This window comes from Dendropsophus ebraccatus, chromosome 5 (genome assembly GCF_027789765.1).
Source record: "Dendropsophus ebraccatus isolate aDenEbr1 chromosome 5, aDenEbr1.pat, whole genome shotgun sequence".
NCBI classification, from domain to species: Eukaryota; Metazoa; Chordata; class Amphibia; order Anura; family Hylidae; genus Dendropsophus; species Dendropsophus ebraccatus.
Genome location: NC_091458.1, coordinates 16,807,183 through 16,827,629, shown reverse-complemented (window position 1 = coordinate 16,827,629; position 20,447 = coordinate 16,807,183). Strand labels below are relative to the sequence as shown.

General features: G+C 46.3%; 1 protein-coding gene across 2 annotated transcripts; it reads left to right on the top strand.

Moving 5' to 3' along the window:
* Positions 1 to 3,294: 3,294 nt before the first annotated feature.
* Positions 3,295 to 19,906, top strand: BIRC2 (baculoviral IAP repeat containing 2). 2 transcript variants are annotated; one of them, XM_069969596.1, is made up of 9 exons: positions 3,295 to 3,418; positions 11,913 to 14,157; positions 15,843 to 15,942; positions 16,367 to 16,445; positions 16,804 to 16,852; positions 17,599 to 17,838; positions 18,782 to 19,036; positions 19,341 to 19,382; positions 19,498 to 19,906. In XM_069969596.1, the coding sequence occupies exons 2-9, from the start codon at positions 13,317 to 13,319 to the stop codon at positions 19,689 to 19,691; spliced, it is 1,800 nt and encodes a 599-aa protein (XP_069825697.1). In that variant the 5' UTR covers positions 3,295 to 3,418; positions 11,913 to 13,316; the 3' UTR covers positions 19,692 to 19,906. The 2 variants fall into 2 exon arrangements, with proteins under 2 accessions (XP_069825697.1, XP_069825696.1); XM_069969595.1 differs by lacking the exon at positions 3,295 to 3,418 and adding an exon at positions 3,472 to 3,581.
* Positions 19,907 to 20,447: the final 541 nt, after the last annotated feature.

Below are 20,447 nucleotides of genomic sequence, written 5' to 3'. Positions count from 1 at the left end.
CATCAAGCTCATCTCTATTCGTAACCTCTGTCTCTATACAGTAGGTTTAGCCGATTTCTCCTAACTAACCACTCTAAAAATGTAGCATTTAAACATTTTCTGATACGGATCAGGTAAAACTTTACTCTAGATACCATATTTTTCGGGGCCTGAGTTTGACCTACTGGGCCTCTTCTTTGTCCCCATGAAAGAAAAACATAAGAAAACATCAATAAACTGCAGCGAACCAATACATTTTTTTAGAGCAGTGAAAATAAAGTAACTGAACCCCTAAGCAATACTCTCTGGACTGCTATATGCAATAAACTGTCTCAAGTCTTCCAGTACTTAACAGTTGCTGTATGTCCTGCAGGAAGTGGTGTATTCTTTCCAGTCTGGAGAGGATATGTTTTATATGGGTATTTGCTACTGCTCTGGACAATTCCCAACATGGACAGAGGTGTCAGCAGAGAGCGCTGTGTCAGACTGAAAAGAATACACCAGCTAAGCGTCAGCTCACCGCTCGCTTCCTGTGCTATTACAAGCAAAAACAGCAAGGGGGAGCGGCCCAGATAATCCTAAAATCATTCCAGGAGGCCCATAGCAGTCAGTGACGGGCTACTGCCGCTATTCCTATTACACAGAGCGACGAGCAGCAGACCGTAGCTGTCGTGATTTTTATTACGGTAATTGGTCAGGTATGGCCAGAAATAGTTTGGTGTAATAAGGCCTTTAGTTGGGAGTTCCCCCTTAGTGGAGTTAGTAACCTAGTCTCTTCTGTACAAATTGTATAAACTATTTAATGATCGTATTCCTGATATTGCACGACAAATAGTGTTAATGCAAAAAAAAAAAAAAAAAAAAAAAAAAAAAGGCCCCAAATTTTCAGTTACATCAAATCAAGAAAAATTTACTTTTTTTTTTTATACAGGTTTGCATTTTTTAAAAGCATTAAAATATTGAGGAATATGACACTTCAGTTTCACCACAGGGTGAACGGCATAAAGTCGAAGCAACCCGAAATGGAAAAAAGCTTGTTTCCCCCCCCCCCCCCATTTTTATAGTATAAATAATTTTTTTCCAGTTTCCCAGTATATTTTATGGAAAAATTTAGTGTGTCATTGCAAAGTACAATTGGTGTCGCAAAAAAATAAGAGCACATGTGGGTACCATCAGGTACATCCTCTTTAATCTGACCCAGGGATAGAACGCCGCCGTCACGGGCAAGCCGGTGCCGCGGTCACCTTTTTTTGAACTGCGGCCCACTTCACGCGTACGGCGTCGTTCTATCCACGGGTATCGGGCCGGGGCTGAAGCACAGGAGGCGGCTGCTCCCAGTGGGAGGGAATTCCCACCCCTCTATGACGCAGCTCCATTAGAATCAATGGAGCCGCGTCATACAGGCGCGGGGGATTCCGCCCACTGGGGGCAGCCCACCTCCTGTGCTTCAGACCTGGCCCGGTATCCGTGGATAGAACAGCGTCGTACGTGGGAACCTGGTTCAAAAAACGAACCGCGGCACCGGCTTACCCGTGATGTCACCGTTCTATCCCTGGGTCAGATTAAAGAGGAAGTAGCTGATGGTACATCCTCTTTAAGGGTACAAACACACACAGCAGATACGCAGCAGATTTGGTGGTGCAGATTTGATGCTGTGTTCAGTTATTTAGATCTAATCTGCTGCGTATCGCAGCAGTAAATACGCAGCGTATATGCCGTGTGTGTTTGTACCCTAAGGGTAGCTTCACACATGCTGTATCGCAGTGGATTTGATGGTGCGGATCCGCATTATTTTTTTTTATCTAAATAACATCTTGTACGTGTAAACGCACCCTAAATTACCATGATTTTACTGCAAAAAAGGAGGACTACCACCTTATAACCTCTCTAATCTACTTAGAACAGGCTACGCTACTGACTCAAGAGAGGACCAACTTCTAACAACTCCATTCTAGTCTTAGGCTAGGTTCACACTGCGTTTTCAGCATCCGTTTAACGGATCCGTTTTTTTTAACGTCCAGAAAAATAGGGTCAGCAACGTTTTTTGGTCCGTTTTGGTCCGCCAAAAAAAAACGGATCCGTTTTTTTTTTATAATGGAAGTCAATGGAAAAACGGATGCACACAAATGAATCCGTTTTTTGCAATCCGTTTTTCATGCGTTTTTTGCAAAAAACGGATGCGTTAAACGGATGCTGAAAACGCAGTGTGAACCTAGCCTTAGCTACACAGAACACACTAGATTTACTGACTAGACAACATCATTCCAGTCTCAACCATGACACCAGTAATTAGAGGTGACAACAGAAGGAGCTCACAGATCAGGCTCCCTGTCCCTGCATATGGAGTATTTCCTTTAACTGTTCCCATTCCTCTCAATGGGAGAGCTCCTGTCCATTATCATCTATGGAGCAAGAAAAGCATGCCTCTAAATGCTGTTAAAAACAGCTAAGGCAAGATATATTCACACTACGTAAGTTCCGCAACAGCCGTGATTTCTGCGGTACTTACATAGTGCTGCAGGCTGAGGGAATCCCGGACGGAGAGTATACACTCTGGCCGGGATCCCTAGAGGCGCTGCGAGAAAATGACATGTCAGTTTTCTGCGGCTGCTATTCACTGAATAGTGGCCGCAGAAAACCCTGTCAGTTCACACAATGGTGTGTGCGGCTCCGGCCGCACGCTCCATTGTGTGCAGTGGGGAGTTCTGATATGGGAGCACACAGATGCGCCCACATCAGGACTCGGCGGCGCTAAATATCATCCGTCCGGTACTGCAGTACCGGCCGGGATGATCTTTTCTGAGACTGGGCAGGTCATGGAACGGACGGTCTCTTACTAGATGTGACCATAGCCTAAACTGAAACTGAGAAGTGCCTGAGTCAGAGACATGACAGGGTTAATGTCTATTCTAGGGAAACTCCCAGTCTGTGGGCTTCGGTACTTTCCAATCATATCAACATACTCAGCTTTCCCGCTTGAAATTTTCCCCTCATGAAACAAAACAAAAAAAACACCGGCATTTTTCTATAAAATTAAAGATAGTCAATAAAAAAAAACAATTATTGATCTTAAGAGTCACAAATTCCACGTATTACCCCCCCTGCCCTTCAGATGGACTCGGCGGAGAGCGGCCATTTCACGCCGTGAGGTAAGTGAGCGGGATGTGAGGCGCGCTCCCCGTGTGTGAGAGACTGAGGAGAAATAACGGCGCGAATAGACGCAAAATACAAGAGATGTGAGGAGCGGAGAGACAGGAGACGCACGGAGGACGCCGCTATAAAATGGCGGACAAGGCTTGGATGTGTGGCGGTGATGATGATGATGATAAAGAAGATCAAAATCCAACGATTTCTTCAGTTTTTGGCGGAGAACCGTAGCCGGTTACCGTCAGAGATTAGCAGCTCCATTGTGTTTAGTCAGCCTTTGGCACGATCTATGGTATGTCCGTTTTGAGTGAAGGCGTGGCGAATGGGGGCGGGGGTTGGTTACTCTATATACGTGACTTCTTGCCGTCCGCTCTCGGGATTGCCTGTAACGTGTTTTACGTTTAGAAAACGGAGATATAAGAAGAAGAAGCCGCAGCAGCAGCCGCCGGGGTCTGGTGAGTTACACTGACTGGAGATTGCGCTACAGCTACAGAGTCTACTCCGGCTGTACTGGACGCCATGTGGGGGAGTGGCCACGGCTTTGTCTTCTTACCCGACACATAGTATGAGATCTACCGAGACACTTATAAAGACACATGCACATACACCTCACACACACAGACACATACACATCATACATAGACACATATACATACACACACCATACATAGACACATGCACATACACATCACATACACACACCATACATAGACACATGCACATACACATCACATACACACACCATACATAGACACATCATACATAGACACATATACATACACACACCATACATAGACACATCATACATAGACACATATACATACACACACCATACATAGACACATCATACATAGACACATATACATACACACACCATACATAGACACATGCACATACACATCACATACACACACCATACATAGACACATACACATCACATACACACACCATACATAGACACATACACATCACATACACACACCATACATAGACACATATACATACACGCACTTCACATACATACACACCATACATAGACACATATACATACATACACCATACATAGACACATGCTCATACACCTCACATGCATATACACATACACACATGCACATACATAAACACACATACACCATACATACTTAGACACATGTGCATACACCTCACATACATACATACACATACATCATACATTCAGTTATCTGCCTGTAAAAAATATAACACACACCACACTGCTGCATAACATACACACAGACATATTTATTTATACCTTACATACACATATAACAAACTACATAATATACACAACAGACTTTTTACACAGGATATACAACATAAATCTATTAAGGCTACAAACCCACTTGGCGGATCTGCAGCAAGTCCCCTCGCTGCGTATTTGCAGCAAGACTCGCTGCAGATCCCGGCCCTATACTTTCAGTGGCAGACAAACATCTCCCTGCTGCGAGTTTGTCTGCAGCCCACCCCATTAACCCCCTGGCCGCCGGAGCTGATACTTCACCTGATCCCGGCTCCGGCTTGCTTCGGTGGTTCCCGGTGTCTTCAGCAAGCCGGAGCGGGGACCAGGTGAAGTATATGCTCCAGCCAGCCGCCCGCCCGCAGCCCCTTTAACACCTCCGGGGCTGCGGGGGCGGGCGGCTGGCTGGAGCATATACTTCACCTGGTCCCCGCTCCGGCTTGCTGAAGGATTAGCCGGGATTAGGTGAAGTATCCGCTCCGGGGGTTAATGGGATGGGGTGTACATCCCTGCTGCGTGTTTGTCTGCCATTGAAATATAGGGCTGGGATCTGCAGCGAGTCTAGCTGCAAATACGCAGCGAGGGGACTCGCTGCAGATCCACCAGGTGGGTTTGTAGCCTAAGGGCCCTATTCCACAGTAACGCTAATCGGCCGGATCGGCCCCATTTGGCCCGATTCAGCCGATTATCGTTCGGGGAAATAGAGAGAACGATCAGCTGATGATCGTGTCATCGGCTGATCGTTCATTTAGGGCCAGACCTAAAATCATGGTTTCCCCACCGCGCATCGCTACGGTTGAATAGCGGTGCGCGGCAGGCGACCGTCGAGTTGAGAAGCGCAGCATCATACATTACCTTTCCAGGCTTCTTCTCCACGCTGTCTTCATCCCCGGGTCCCACGCCCGCAATCTTCCGAATGGCCGGTCAGGTGACGGAGCGCTCAGCCAATCACAGGCCAGGACCACCGCGGCCTGTGATTGGCTGAGTGTGGCCTGTCAGCTGACCGGCCATTCTGAAGATAGAGCGCGCGGGACTCGGGGAGGAAGACAGCGCGGAGAAGCCCGGACAGGTAATGTATGCTGCAAGGACATCGGTAACGATGTCCCTGCAGCCCTCGCTCAACGATCATCGGACCGTGGAATAGGCCCAGTAAACGAGCGGTGATCTAGCAGATCGCTGCTCGTTTACATTGTTGATTGGGCCCTCCTCGGCCCATGGAATAGGACCCTAAATCTTACATAGGGCACTCATCTACCATTAACTATAAATTCATGCACTCATATACATACACACACACACACATATATCACTACATGCGCTCATATATAAATTGCACGTCCCAGAACCAATTAATATTGTATGTTAAGGGACCACTGTAGTTTAATCCCCAGTCTTGTAAGACTGTTAGGAGCACTGCTCCAAACAGCCTGACTAAGGAACTAAACTACTAAGTGCACAAGAACAGTGCAGAGGATGGAGGTAAGAGACATACCTTCCTCCTCGGCACCCCGTGCACATTAGGGGGCTACCCTGCTGATAGCACCACTTGAGTGCACCTGCTTGGCAAGCAGGGCTGTGGAGTCGGAGCTAGTTTTGGCTGGAGTCGGAAAAAAATGTACCGACTCCGGACTCCAGCTTTAAAAAAAATCTTTAAAAAATGTATAATTGAGTTTTGATATGAATTTTATAAGTTTTGCTCATCAATATAGTTTATGAGCAATATTCTAATAGGTCACTGGCCCTATTACATAAGGGTGGTCGGGGTACTATATCAGTAATAAAGCACTGGCCCTATTAGAGTGGTCGGGGGATATATCAGTAATAGGTCACTTGGCTCTATTAGATAAGGGGGGGGGTCGGGGAAAAGTTGTCGGTCACTATTTGGCAGCTTGTTTCTGAGCTGAAAGAGTCCATTGTGTGTGGGGGGAGATCTGTGTTGTTCTCCTACTGAATGCTGGATGACTGTATATGAGCAGTAGTGTAATATGAAGATATCCTGTGTAATATAGAGAAGGAGAAGACATAAGTAGTGAAGCAGTAACCTATGCCCTGTGGTGTTTTCTCTCTGGGAGAAGATTGTGTGTTTTTCTTCAGTGTTCTATGGCAGCAGCTGTGTGTGTGTGTGTGTCTGTGTGCGTGCTACGGCTGCAGCAGGCTGTGTGTCTGTGTGTGTGCTATGGCTGCAGCCGTGTGTGTGTGTGTGTCTGTGTGCGTGCTACGGCTGCAGCAAGCTGTGTGTCTGTGTGTGCTATGGCTGCAGCAGGCTGTGTGTCTGTGTGTGTGCTATGGCTGCAGCAGGCTGTGTGTCTGTGTGTGCTATGGCTGCAGAAGGCTGTGTCTGTGTGTGCTATGGCTGCAGCAGGCTGTGTGTGTGCTATGGCTGCAGCAGGCTGTGTGTGTGTGCGTGCTATGGCTGCAGCAGGCTGTGTGTGTGTATGTATGTGTGTGTGCGCTATTGCGTGCCCCCACAGTGACCCTGAACATCACTGTGTGACCTCTATATCAGTATGGCTGACCCCTCTGTATCACAGGGATTTGGCAGTGTTTCTTTGTGTATGGTGAACATTTAGTTAGAAACAGAAGATTGTCAGCAGGAAAAGACCACCTGCTCCATCTAGTTCTGAATTGTTCAGGACATGGAGGCTGGAGACTGTCTGAATCCTCTGCACACACAGGAGAAGCTGCTTTATATACAGTATTCCTTTATTCACTCAGAAGTTGCACCAGGATCATGTAGGACATTAGGGAGAAGCTGCTGAGCCGGTGTGATAAATAACTCCCCCTGGTATCAAACCGGCCATTTATGAAGGAGTCGGGAGTCTGAGTCTGTCCTGATAAAATTCAGGGTTCGGGAGTCGGAGTCGGTCCTAATAAAATTCAGGAGTTGGAGTCGGAGCTGCGGCTTACCGACTCCACAGCCCTGTTGACAAGGGCCCGGCTCCAACAGAGCTTGGATAAACTTCAAGGAAGACAGCTGGACTGGGCGGTGAACAAACCTCTGTTTATTTAGTAATCTATAATAACACTAGAAACGCATTGGAGCCGGTTTGACTGGGTCTCTGTTGTTATGGATCACTAAATAAGCCAAAGTTTGTTCACCGCAATGCTGAGTCCAGCTGTCATCTTGGAAGAAAGGAGGCATTACAGCTTGCCACATATCAGAGGCTCAGGAACGCCTCTGACTTTTATAGGATAAAAGCATTTATTCTGATCTGGAAGCTCAGGCAGATACTTGAAAGTTAAAGCAAATGTACATTCACTTTAAGTGTTGCACATAATAGGCCAGTGTGGGGAAGCCAGTGCCACAGTCTTTTTTTTTTTTTTTTTTTTTTTTTAACCACAACCCGGTTCCTGCACACAGCGCTGTTACCGAGCTTCATGTAGCTGTGTCATAGAGAGGCAGAGGTTTCCCCCACTGCAGGTGGGCCGCCTCCAATGCTTAAAGGGAACCTGTCAGCTGGGATGACTATGCCGAGCCCACCCGATCCCCAGTGGAGCCCCGGATACTTACCCGTTCCTGCAAGTCCCGCTCCTAGACCCGGTCTCGGGACCGAGATCTCGCCGTCGGAAACCGTGCGCGGTCAGCAGAGATGAGTCCAATGCCCATAGAAAATGACTGCTCCAGTCATTCTCTATGGGTATCGGACTCATCTCGGGTAATTGGCATACAGCACACACTCACCTTCCGGCGCCGATATCTCTGTACGGGGACCGAGTCCAGGAGCGGGACTTGCAGGAAAGGGGAGGTATCCGGTGGTCAGGCAGGCTGGGCACCGTCCTCCCGGGTGGCAGGTCCTCTTTAAGCCAGGGCCGGTGCTTGGTAATAGACCTGTTTGTGTGCAATGCTTAAAGCGAATGTACCTGATGGAACATTCACTTTAACGTGTGACTCCTTGTCCTAATGGGAAGCACACTGGTGGTCAGAACATACTAGGAGTAGTAGTTTTGGAAAAGCTGGAGGGCCACAGGTTATGAATCATGAAGGTGGCCAGGGTATTCTAGGAGTTGTAGTACCATCTCTGTATACAGGTTATGAATCTTGGGTACTCTGGGAGACGTAGTTTAGCAGCCATATGTTGCAGACCACCTCCACATACATTGATGGTATAGACCACCAGCCAAAGCCTTGGAAAATCCTTTTGGATGTTTATTTATTTTGTATATACTTTTTAAAATTTTATTTTTTTGCTTCATCTATGTAATTTTTAAGGGGTTTTCCAGTTGCTTATAAATTGATGACCTATTTGCATGATAGGCCATCTGTGTTACACTGTGGGTGGGGAAACTCTAGACGTCCTCCATCTGTCAGCTGTTTGACTGGGTTTTCCCTTCCAATCTTGAATTGCTATGCTGTGTAATACCATGAATATCTAGCAATACACACATGATAAATCAACCACCCTGTGACAGATCAGCTGCTCTGTGTATAACTACAGATCTTTGTTTACACCAGGGATGGGGAACCGTTGGCCCTCCAGCTGTTGCAAAACTACAATTCCCATCATGCCTGGACAGCCGAAGCTAAAGCTTCGGCAGTCCAGGCATGATGGGGATTGTAGTTTTGCAACAGCTGGAGGGCCAAAGGTTCCCCATCCCTGGTTTACAGGGTGCAGCCATGATGTGTCATAAAATAGTTGTACTATAATATTATAACGTTGATCTGACAGCTTTATTGTTGGGGTGTTGTATGTGGCAACACCCAAGTGTGGTGGGAAGTGCGGATGTAGAGAGGATTGTGTGAGATGTAGCAGAGCCCTGTTGTTTAAATATGTCCGATGTAGTTTGTGTTGCAGCAGCTCTGCTACACCCCAGACTTAACACCATCCTGCCCGGAGTATGTGTCCTGCTCGGTACAGCAGTGCTGAATATGTAAAAAACAAAGTACCAGCAGTGTAAATGACACTAGTAATCAGTGGGGGAGGAGGAGGTGGCAGGTCTGGTTTCTTTACACTGCACTGGGTATTAAGTATTTTGGAAAGTACACAGGTGTAGTGTTACAGGTCACTGCTTCAGAGTATAGCTGCCACGTAGACAGCCATTATAGATAGTGTAGGTGTAGTAAAACCCATGTAAATCCCTGAGGTTTTACATTCAGGGTACAAACACACACACCGCATACGCAGCGTATTTACTGCTACGGTACGCAGCAGATACGCAGCAAATTAGATCTAAATAACTGAACACAGCATCAAATCTGCTGCGTTTCTGCTGCGTATACGGTGTGTGTGTTTGTACCCTCAAAGAATTTGAAGAACAACAGTTTGGAAAGGAGCCCGCCTATTTTTTTTAAACTATAAATAAGGGCGGGCTACATGTCAACTTTTAGTGCTGCAGCATTAATGAGAACCTTTATGTACAAGGTTCAGTTTAAAGTCCAAAGCAGTACATTGAGTAATTCGCAATTATGTGGACTACAGCTGACTGTCACTTTTGTCGTCACAGTGTAAAGTCTCACTTTAAGGGTACAAACACACACACCGTATACGCAGCCTATTTACTGCTGCGATACGCAGCAAATACGCAACAAATACGCAGCAGATTAGATCTAAATAACTGAACACAGCATCAAATCTGCACCACCAAATCTGCTGCGTATCTGCTGCGTATACAGTGTGTGTGTTTGTACCCTAAAGCAGGGATGGGGAACCTTTGGCCCTCCAGCTGTTGCAAAACTGCAATTCTGATCATGACTGGACAGCCAAAGCTCACCTGTTCTCTGCTCCAGCACTGGCCAGGTCCTCTGCCTTCCCCTGCAGTCTGTGCCAGAGCAGTGGCAGTCTTTTCCTAGAGGCGGCGTGTTACAAAATGACGTCATCATGCACGGTCTGCAGGAGAAAAGGTGTCTGTTGGCTGCTGAATTGAATATTATACTTTGCATGGTGCCCGCTGGACCTAGGAGGACCACATAAGGTCTCACGGACCGGACAGAGGTTCAGAATACAAAAAGGCTTGTGCACAGAACTACCTGAGCATCCTACAGTTGCCTTGGCATCCTGACCACCCGGCATGGGCTGCAGCTCTCCAAACCAAGCTGTGCAGAAATGCATGGCACAGCAAGTATAGAGACAAGTTAAAATTGAAGATCGGTCAGGCCAGGTCTTGGTGCCAAGATCCCCTTTGTTTGTTGGTTATAGCGAAATAAAGCATAACGTATTGCAAGAGATGGGCTCTATAGACTTATAATGGAGCCTGTCTCCTGCAGTGAGTCGGAACGGTCTGTGCAACATGACAAAAGTTACATGTACAGTCCCAAGTAAATTTTGTATTATGTTGACACTTTGCTGTTTTATTTTTCATTATACTCTTGATCCCACCAATGGAGATTACCTTTGTCTCTGGACAGGAAACAGGAATATAACACCGCTCAACTGAGTAAAAACACATATCCTCCTCTCCTCCTGTTTCCTGTACAGTTGGAAACAACATCAAGCATTCTGAAACATTTGCCCTTTTTAAGTTTGAAGCCCACAGAGCCCACCCCTCATCTCCACTGAGACCTGGTAGAGGTTACTTCGAGTCACCAGTGATTTCATAATAGTATATATGGTCTATCTAGAGCAGGGGTGGGGAACCTTTTCCATGTCGAGGGCCGGTCGGGCATTAATAAAATCATTCGAGGGCCGCATACCGTGTGCGGCAGTTAGTAGCGTGGGTTAGCAGCACCCGGGGCAAGGCAAAGTATTGTTCCCCTAATGCCCCTGCTATTGTAGTTAACCCCCAGTGATGCCCTGCTATTGTAGTTAACCCCCCCAGTGATGCCCCTTGTAGTCTAGTTAACCCCCAAGTCATGTCCCTGGTAGCCTAGTTAACCCCCCCCCAGTGATGCCTCTGGTAGGCCTAGTTAACCCCCATCAGTCATGTCCCTGGTAGCCTAGTTAACCCCCATCAGTCATGTCCCAGGTGGCCTAGTTAACCCCCATCAGTCATGTCCCAGGTGGCCTAGTTAACCCCCATTAGGCATGTCCCTGGTGGCCTAGTTAACCCCCATCAGGCATATCCCTGGTGGCCTAGTTAACCCCCATCAGGCATATCCCTTGTGGCCTAGTTAACCCCCATCAGGCATGTCCCTGGTGGCCTAGTTAACCCCCAGATAAAAATAAATAAACATCCCACTCACCTTACCTCCGCTCCCACGCTGCCCATGTCCTCTTCTGTCCCAGGTCCTCTGTGCCGGTCTTTCTCCTGCAGGCGGCGCGCGATGAAATGGACGTCATCGGGTGCGGCCCGCAGGAGACTGAAGACACGCGCCGCTCTGCTGGGGAAGAAGCCGGCATAGACAGCATCCTCCTGTGTCCGGCAGCTGTCACAGGATGCTGTGTATGCCGGCTCCTTCCTCCTCCAGAGCGGCGTGCATCACAGGGGAGCTGCGGGCTGCGGGCCGCATCGGGAGGTCTCAGGGGCCGGATGCGCCCCCGGGCCGGAGGTTCCCCACCCCTGATCTAGAGGATACTAGGACATCATTGTACAGGCTGGTAAAATGTATAAGATAAATAATAACTAACTGTGAAATATTTTTTTTTTTGTCTTTCAGATTGCCAGGACCCCAATGTTCATCAATTAATCATCAGTGGATTTTTTTTTACCCTGAAGTCACAATAAATGTCAATGCAAGGCTAGAGGCCAACAATGGAGGGGAGGTCTTAATCTGGGAGGTAGCTTTGCACATGCGTCATAATATAGCCGTACACTGAATAGCCACTTTATTAGAGCCCACTGCCCTTTCGTGATTAGATGTTCCAGTGTCGTAGTTAGACAAGTGACCCAAAGTTTTGTGTAAATCCACGTTACGATGGGAAAACTCAGTGACCTGAGCGACTATGAAGGAGGCCTGGTGATCGGTGCACGATTAGGTCAGGGCCAGCATTTCAGAAGCTGCAAAACTGGTTGGATTTTCTTGTGCAACTGTGTCGAGAGTGTACAGAGAGTGGTACCTTAAAGGAAAAACCTCCAGTGTGAGGGGGTCCTGTAGATGTAAACAACTTGTTGACGTGGGGGTCAGATTGTCTAGTATTGTTCAGACAAACTACCGGGGCATGGTCAAGCAGATCGTAGGCGAATACAATGTCGACACTCAAATTAATGTCAGAACATGTCAGGGATTATAAGAGACGACCAGCATCTCTCGAACAGGGTAGAACGGGCTGCTCAGTGGATGTCAGTTCCCCTATCTAATGGGCAATGACTGTGAGAAGCGATCCTGCCCATGTGGGCCAATATAGTGGAATCCATGCCACGATGAATCGCTGCGGTTCTGAAGGGCGAAAGAGATCAGACCCACTGCTAGATGGGGATGCTCCAATAAAGTGGCTATTCAGTGTACGTTGGCTCTAGCTTATAGAAATCTAGCACTGAAAACTTGGCAAGTTTTCCACCTTTTAAGTTCTTATTTAGCTGATATTTTACGTTATTATGCATTTATACTGATGTATTGTATTGGCTGCCAGGTTTTAGCATCACCATATGTGCTAGCACATGAAATCTTATAATGCTAGGGTAGGATCAGTGTTGGAAGTCGCGCATGTTCCAGCACTATATACCATCAGAAATTTTCTCCCAAGAGGAGCTTGAAATACAAGAGGCGTCTTTATAGATAGAGACAAAGAAAAAGTTCCAGGAGACAGCGCTTACATTTTCATGGCAGATGGGCTGCCAACGTTACCTGCTTCTTTTCTGCTTCTTTGGGTAGGTTCACACTAAGGAATCTGCCCGGATAAGTTCTGGCGGAATCCATGGCTTGTATCCACTTGCGGTTGCGCGCCTCTCCGGCCGTGCCATGGACTCCATTCTATGGGCGCCGCCGTTAACTGGTACAAGCCACTGAGTCCGCTGGATCTTATCCAGGCTGATTCCGTAGTGTGAACCTACCCTAAGCCTTTACATGTGCAAAGCTACCTCCCAGAAAGACTTCCCCGACCTTTTTTTTTAAGACTACAGAATGCAAGATTTAAATAGTAGCCCGTTTCTGGCTAATCTCCTAAAATCTCAAAACATGAAGAACGTCATTGCCATGGATCTGTCATGTGAACTGTACCGAATGTCCACTTTCTCCAAATTCCCATCCAATCCACCCGTGTCTGAGCGCAGTCTCGCCAAGGCAGGGTTTTATTACATCGGGGCGGACGACAAGGTTAAATGCTTCAGCTGCGGGCTGATGCTGGATAACTGGAAGAAAGGAGACAACGCCATCGAAAAGCACAAGATGCTGTATCCGAGCTGTAGCTTCATCCAGAACGTGTCATCGCTGAATCTCGGAGCATCTTTGTATTCTGCGTTTTCCCCTCCTAATCCAACCCATTCTGCGTCCTGCGAAGAAACCGGGTACTATAGCGGAGCTTACATGAGTAACTCCGCAGACTTGGTTTCATCCAGAGCAGTTGAGGACCAATCTTCCCAAAGAGGCAATGACAACAGTTCCTACATGTACACCGAAGAAGCCAGACTGCGCACCTTTACCAACTGGCCTCTGACTTTTCTCACTCCAACCGAGCTCGCCAAAGCAGGATTTTACTATGTAGGTCCTGGAGATAAAGTCGCTTGTTTTGCTTGTGATGGAAAGTTAAACAATTGGGAACCAAAAGACAGTGCAATGTCTGAGCACCGGAGACACTTCCCACATTGTACATTTGTGAGCAACAGCACAAGACCTTCCTTGAGGTGCAGCGTTTCCAACGTCAGCATGCAGACCACCTCCTCAAGACTTAAGACGTTTGTAAACTGGCCGGCTAGGATCCCAGTGACTCCGAAAAAATTGGCAGAAGCTGGATTCTACTATGTTGGTACGTATGGTGAAGTGCTTAAAGCAACTCTGTACCCACAATCTGACCCCCCTCCCCCCCCAAACCGCTTGTACCTTTAGATAGCCGCTTTCAATCCAAGATCTGTCCTGGGGTCTATTCGGCAGGTGATTCGGTTATTGTTCTTAAAAACAACTTTTGAACTTGCAGTCCCGTGTCAAATTGGTGTGGCCTAGAGTGTCTATGTCCTAGGCTTGCACCGCCTCTCCGTCCCTCCTCCCCACCCTCTTCATCATTAGGAATGCACCTACAACATTTTCCCCTATTTACCACATGTCTGAACACTGTACATGAGCTGGATCGTTAAGGCACCTGTGCAGTGTTTAGACAAGTGATGAATAGTTAAAATCCTTCCTGGGGGCATTTCTAATGATGAGAAGGGACGGAGGGGCGGTGCAAGCCTAGGGCACACACTCTAGCTCACGCCAATTTAACACAGAACTGCAAGTTTAAAATTTGTTTTTTAGGTCAAATTGTGGGTACAGAGTCGCTTTAATATGGTGGTAATGGTATGCATACAATTTGAGTATATGTGCTTTGTGTCTCTAGCCCCTATGCAGAACTATGTAAGTGTCTCCATGGTTACAGACTACAAAGTCAATGTAGTCTGATTCTGCAGTTGTACTTGGCTGCTTGTTACCCAGTATTGCAAGTAGGAGTATGACTGCAGGATTAGACTAAGGCTTTGGGGTCCGTAAGCAGTGGCGGATTAAATGTACCCTGGGCCCCGGGCTGCCCACCCAACCTGGGCCCAAACCCCCCCCCCCCCCCACACCCCCCGGTCAATCCTCCCAAACCGCCCACATTATAATCCGCCACTGCCCCCCACCACGCTGTCCCCAATAAACACTGCCTGCCTGCCTCCCCTCCCTGCTGGCCCCAATAAACATGATGTTTGGTCCCTTGCTGCTACCCCCAGTAAGCATTGTCCACCCCACCTCCACTGCCCCCCAATAAACATATTGCCACTTGTTCACCCGCTGTTGCCCCCAACAAACATATTGCCACCTGGTTTCCTGCTGTGCCCCTCTGCCCCCCCTTATAGATGGTCCCCCTCTTCCCTCTGCCCCCCCTTATAGATGGCCCCCCCCCATGCAGATAAGACACACACAAAACAACTCACCTGCCGTCCGTTCCCCCATCGAGCCTCTCGCCTCCTGGTCTGTCCCCGGCTGATGTGCGGCTGCCGGGGGTGTCCCGTCCTATCCCCAGCAGCGCGCGCATCAGAGAGCTCCCCGTGCGCCGGAAGTCACAGCCACAGGCGCATGGGGAGCTGTCTGATGCGCGCGCTGCCGGGGATAGGACAGGACACCCCCAGCAGCCGTGCATCAGACAGTCAGTGGCGGATTATAATGTGGGCGGCGTGGCGTGGGCCCCCCCGGAGCTTCGGGCCTCGGGCGGCCGCCCGAGTCGCCCATATTATAATCCGCCACTGTCCGTAAGAATAAAGAGTTTACGCCAGTGCCTTCGGTCAGCAGCTCATACCATGAAACTGAGCAAAGAAAAATCTGTAATTCAGATGGCGGACGACAAATGATTTGGGACACAGGGAGAGATTAGTCCTCGCTTCTCACGCCCCACAACAGGGTCACTGCAGACTGAGCAGGGGGGAGGGATGAATGTAACAGGATGTGATCCTTTTTATTCACTATTGTTTTACTCAATAGGCCGGAATGATGATGTCAAATGCTTTTGTTGTGATGGTGGATTGAGGTGCTGGGAATCTGGAGATGATCCATGGGTTGAACATGCAAAGTGGTTCCCCAGGTAAGCCTTCCTTTTATTTTATAACAAAGTCTCAACTTCAGAAGAACTTTTGTTGATATAAATGTCTTAAAGGGATTGTTTGAGGTGTTTAAAGGACACTTTACAGCCTGGGAGGGATGATATTATTAACAAGAGACACTATATGTGCCTGTTTGATCTTACCAAGTTCAATCATTGCTTCTATCCCCCCTGCTGCTTTATGTACTTTCCTGAATGATTTGCCTACTGGTCTGATGACCTCATCAGGGAGCACTGCCGCCAGTCACTGGCCTCAGCGGTTATCACAGCCAAAAGACTGAGACTAGTGAATGATTCTGAGGCTGAGAATACATGCTGCTGCTCCATTCCACTTAAAGCTGCTTGTTTCTATTGTGTGATATGATTATATTGTATATAAACCTTCTTTTTCCCCTTTCTTCCTCAGATGTGAGTACTTACTCCACGTGAAGGGTCAGAGTTTTGTCACGGATATTCAGGATAGATATCCGCATCTTCTAGATCAGGTAAGATCACGGTGAACCAATATATGTCTCCATTTATCCTGACCTCAAACTCCAATTTATATGTCTAAAAAATTTAGCCAAGATTAAGCTAATGTAAACTTGGTTATCATGTATTGTGCAGAAGCCATTGGGTCCTACATTCATCTAGGTAAATATTGATGGTTTATTGGACGATTCCATGACTTGTCACAGAGTCCAAAGGTTCTAGTGTAAATTTTATTATAAGGAAAGGTCTACTTTGTCTGTGCCAACTACGGGTTGTAGAATTCCTTCTGACAGGTGCTCTATGTAATGACTTGTTATGCTAAGGCCTGTAGACTTTTATCTTACCTTTTTTTCCCTCTCTCTCGCCCTACAGCTCTTGTCCTCTTCAGACACCCAAAACAATGAAGCTCAATATCCACCCAGTAAGTATAGGCTCTCCATAGCTTTCCTCTCCAGCGCCACAGAGTTATGTTACTGAGTCTTGCTATGGGGAACCAGCATGTTTACTTTGTACAAACCTAGGCTGTTTATTAACTCTTGTCATATTTTTAGATTGTCTAGTCTGTTTAAATCCAGTGAATTTTTAGACAGTCTAGTTTATTAAGAATTAGGGAGGTGTAAGGGGGAAATGGTTGGCGCCTAAAACACAAATAGAAAATCTTTTATTTATTTTTTTTCTTTGTTTTGAGACCAGTACCAGACTAAAGGCCCTATTCCACCAACAGATCTGACGACAGATTATCTGCCAAAGATTTGAAGCCAAACCCAGGAGTGGATTTGAAAAGAGGAGAAATCCAGTCTTTCCTTTATGACCTGTTCCCTGTTTATAGTCTGTTCCTGGGTTTGGCTTCAAATCTTTGGCAGATAATCTGTCGTCAGATCTGTTGGTGGAATAGGGCCCTAAGGTTTTGTCTGTATTATATGATGTTTACTCGCTCTTAACCAAAGATTGGTTGCTAGTTGTTTAGGCTGTGTGTTCCACACATGTATTGTGGACTGTAAAAGGTCATCAGTCCTATTTCATGGCTTATTATGTTTTGGTTTTTTTCCGTTGTCTTTCATGCATGGTAACCTGATCAATAAAATTACCCCATAATGATAAGGAAGGCTCAATGTTTTTATTTTTATTTTTTAACGCAAATTTTTTTTTTTTTTCTCACCTCCCCAGTTATTCGCTTGGGCAATGAAAGCAACCAGGATGACGAGGTTTACATGAACACCACTGTAGTCCAGAATGTATTGCAGATGGGGTTCAATCGCCGACTGGTGAAAGAAACTGTAACAAGTAAAATATTGACATCAGGTGAAAATTACAAGGAAACAGAAGACCTGTTAAATGACTTATTGTGTGCGCAAAAAGAGCAAACGGAGGAGGAAAGAGACCGCCAAATGGAACAGAGCTCATCAGGTAACTTAGCGCATCTTCTTACTTACTGTTAAGCCCTTTGGGCCTACCATCCCATAAATTTACAATGATGACTACACCCTTACAACAGTGATCACAGAGCTTGAAAAACATGTAGACCAACTTCATTTTTTACATGGGTTTGGCCTTAGCTGTCTGCTTTTTGTGCACCTGTCATCTTTGTAACGCATTGCTGTCACACCATTACTGTCCTGAAAAAGTGTAAAATTACCAACCAACTAAAATATACAACCATGCAGCACAAAACGCCACTACAGCAGTGGCCGATATTGCTGTGCAGTGTGTCATACCTCTCCAGTAGCACAATACATAAAAACATTACGCAAAACACAACATACCTCCCCAGCAGTGCCGGACGCCACAGTGCGGCACATAATATACCTCCCCAGCAGTGCCGGACAGCACAATGCAGCACATAATACCCATACAGCAGTGCCAAACACCACAGTGCAGCACGTAGTACCTCCTCAGCAGTGCTGGATACAACGCGGCACATAATGCCCATCTAGCCGTGCCAGACATCACAGTGCAACACAACATACCTCCCCAGCAGTGCCAGACCCCACAATGCAGCACATAATACATCCCCAGCAGTGCCAGACAGCACAATGCAGCACATAATACCTATCCAGCTGTGTCAGACACCACAGTGCAGCACATAGTACCTCGTCAGCAGTGCTAGATGCCACAATGCAGCACTGGCAACAGTCCCCATTCCCACTCCTCTACAGTATTACTGGGACATAGTAAGGCTGCCAATATTGGTTTAGTTCCTGCTCTGTGCTGTTGCCAGACAGTGACCCCCCGTGCCTCAGTTCTAGAGCTCCTTGCTCGGGCATACAGGATATGATTGGCAATACACTGTTAGACAGCAGCCTTTGCTTATTCAAATGGTAATATTTTTTTCTTTCTTTTTTTCTCGTAGATGAGATCACATTGATCAGAAAAAGTCGACTCACTTTATGTCAGCGTATGACAAACTGCCTTCCAATCATAGACGACCTGCTCTCCTCGGAGGTGATCACTTCTGAGGAGTATGAAGTCATAAAGCAGAAAATGCCAGTCGCTTTACAGGCCCAAGAACTGATTGAAATGGCATTAGTCAAAGGACGGAATGCAATAGAAGCTTTTAAGAAGAGTCTCAGTAAGCACGATCCGGGTCTGCACCGAGAGCTATTCCGTAAGTTGATCTGTTCAGATGAACGCCTTAAACTTTTTGTTCATTAGGTACTCTCTTTATAATCTTAAAAAAATCTTCTTTCTTGCAATAAAAAACAAAAACAGCGCCACCCCGTCCTCAGGTTGTTGGTGGTTTTACAATTCGGTTGCATTTACTTCAGTGGAACTGAGCCGCAAAACCTACACCCAAACTAAGGAGAAAAGTGGTGCTGTTTCTGGAAGAAAGTGCCAATTTTATTCTAAGCCTGGTTAACCCCTTATACGTGCTCATGACTTTTTTTCTCTTTTTTATTTCCCCGTTCTAGTTGAACAAACATTGAGATGTCAGACATCAGAAGGATATTCAGGTAAATAATCTAATCACCAATAGAACTTCAGCCATTCTGAGATGGTGATAGATACATTTTTACCAGTGATCCTGCTATGGACGTATTACATAGTTTATTTATATTTTTCTTTTAGATCTTCCGATGGAGGAGCAGCTGAGGAGGTTACAGGAGGAAAGGACTTGTAAAATATGTATGGACCAGGAAGTCTCTATTGTGTTTATCCCATGCGGCCACTTGGTGGTTTGTAAGGACTGCGCACCATCTCTCCGGAAGTGCCCAATTTGTCGGGGAATAATCAAAGGAACAGTGCGGACATTCCTCTCATAAACCAGATGCTCCACATATTATCACATTAATTCTCATGTGACATTCAAGGATGCTTATACATCATGACTCATGGTGTTATGTATGATGCATCACATGAGCCTTTATTAAACACAATGACACAGCACATCAGCTTACAGGGTGATTAAATATTGACTCCAGTTACACAAGCTGTTCTTTTAAAAATAAAACTCCCATGACTGGTCAGATTAGAAAAACATATTTTTTGTGTGATTTAGTCATGGCTTCTGAATGTGATATTTTTTTTTAATTTTTTTTTTTGGAATGAGATTTCAAACAGACCTTTTACATCTGACATGAATATTGTCTTGTTAGTCAATGTAAAGGTTAACCATAAATGCACAGTGTATTATTAGAATCATTGACGTACCTTGTGAGTAAACAGCTGTGCACAACCTATTCTATATACCTATTGTATTATTAGTACATTATGTCCCCTCCCTTCCACCTTGGTCACTCTATCTTCTGTATGCTGGGCTTCTTCATTAAGAAACTGCATAGCAAGCTGGCTGCAACTTAACCATACATGTAAGTTCAGTAGCAGTCACCCAGATTACTGTGATGGTAGTTGGTGGTTTCCTGTCATGTCAGGTTGGTATCAGATTATAAACTGGATAGTGCAGTATTTTCTTAACCACCCTTCCTATGGCAGTGTGCCTAGAAATGTGTAAAACTTTGCTGAAAAACAAGTCATTGGTTGATAGATGACCATAACTATATGTAAGGCATGTATAGGTA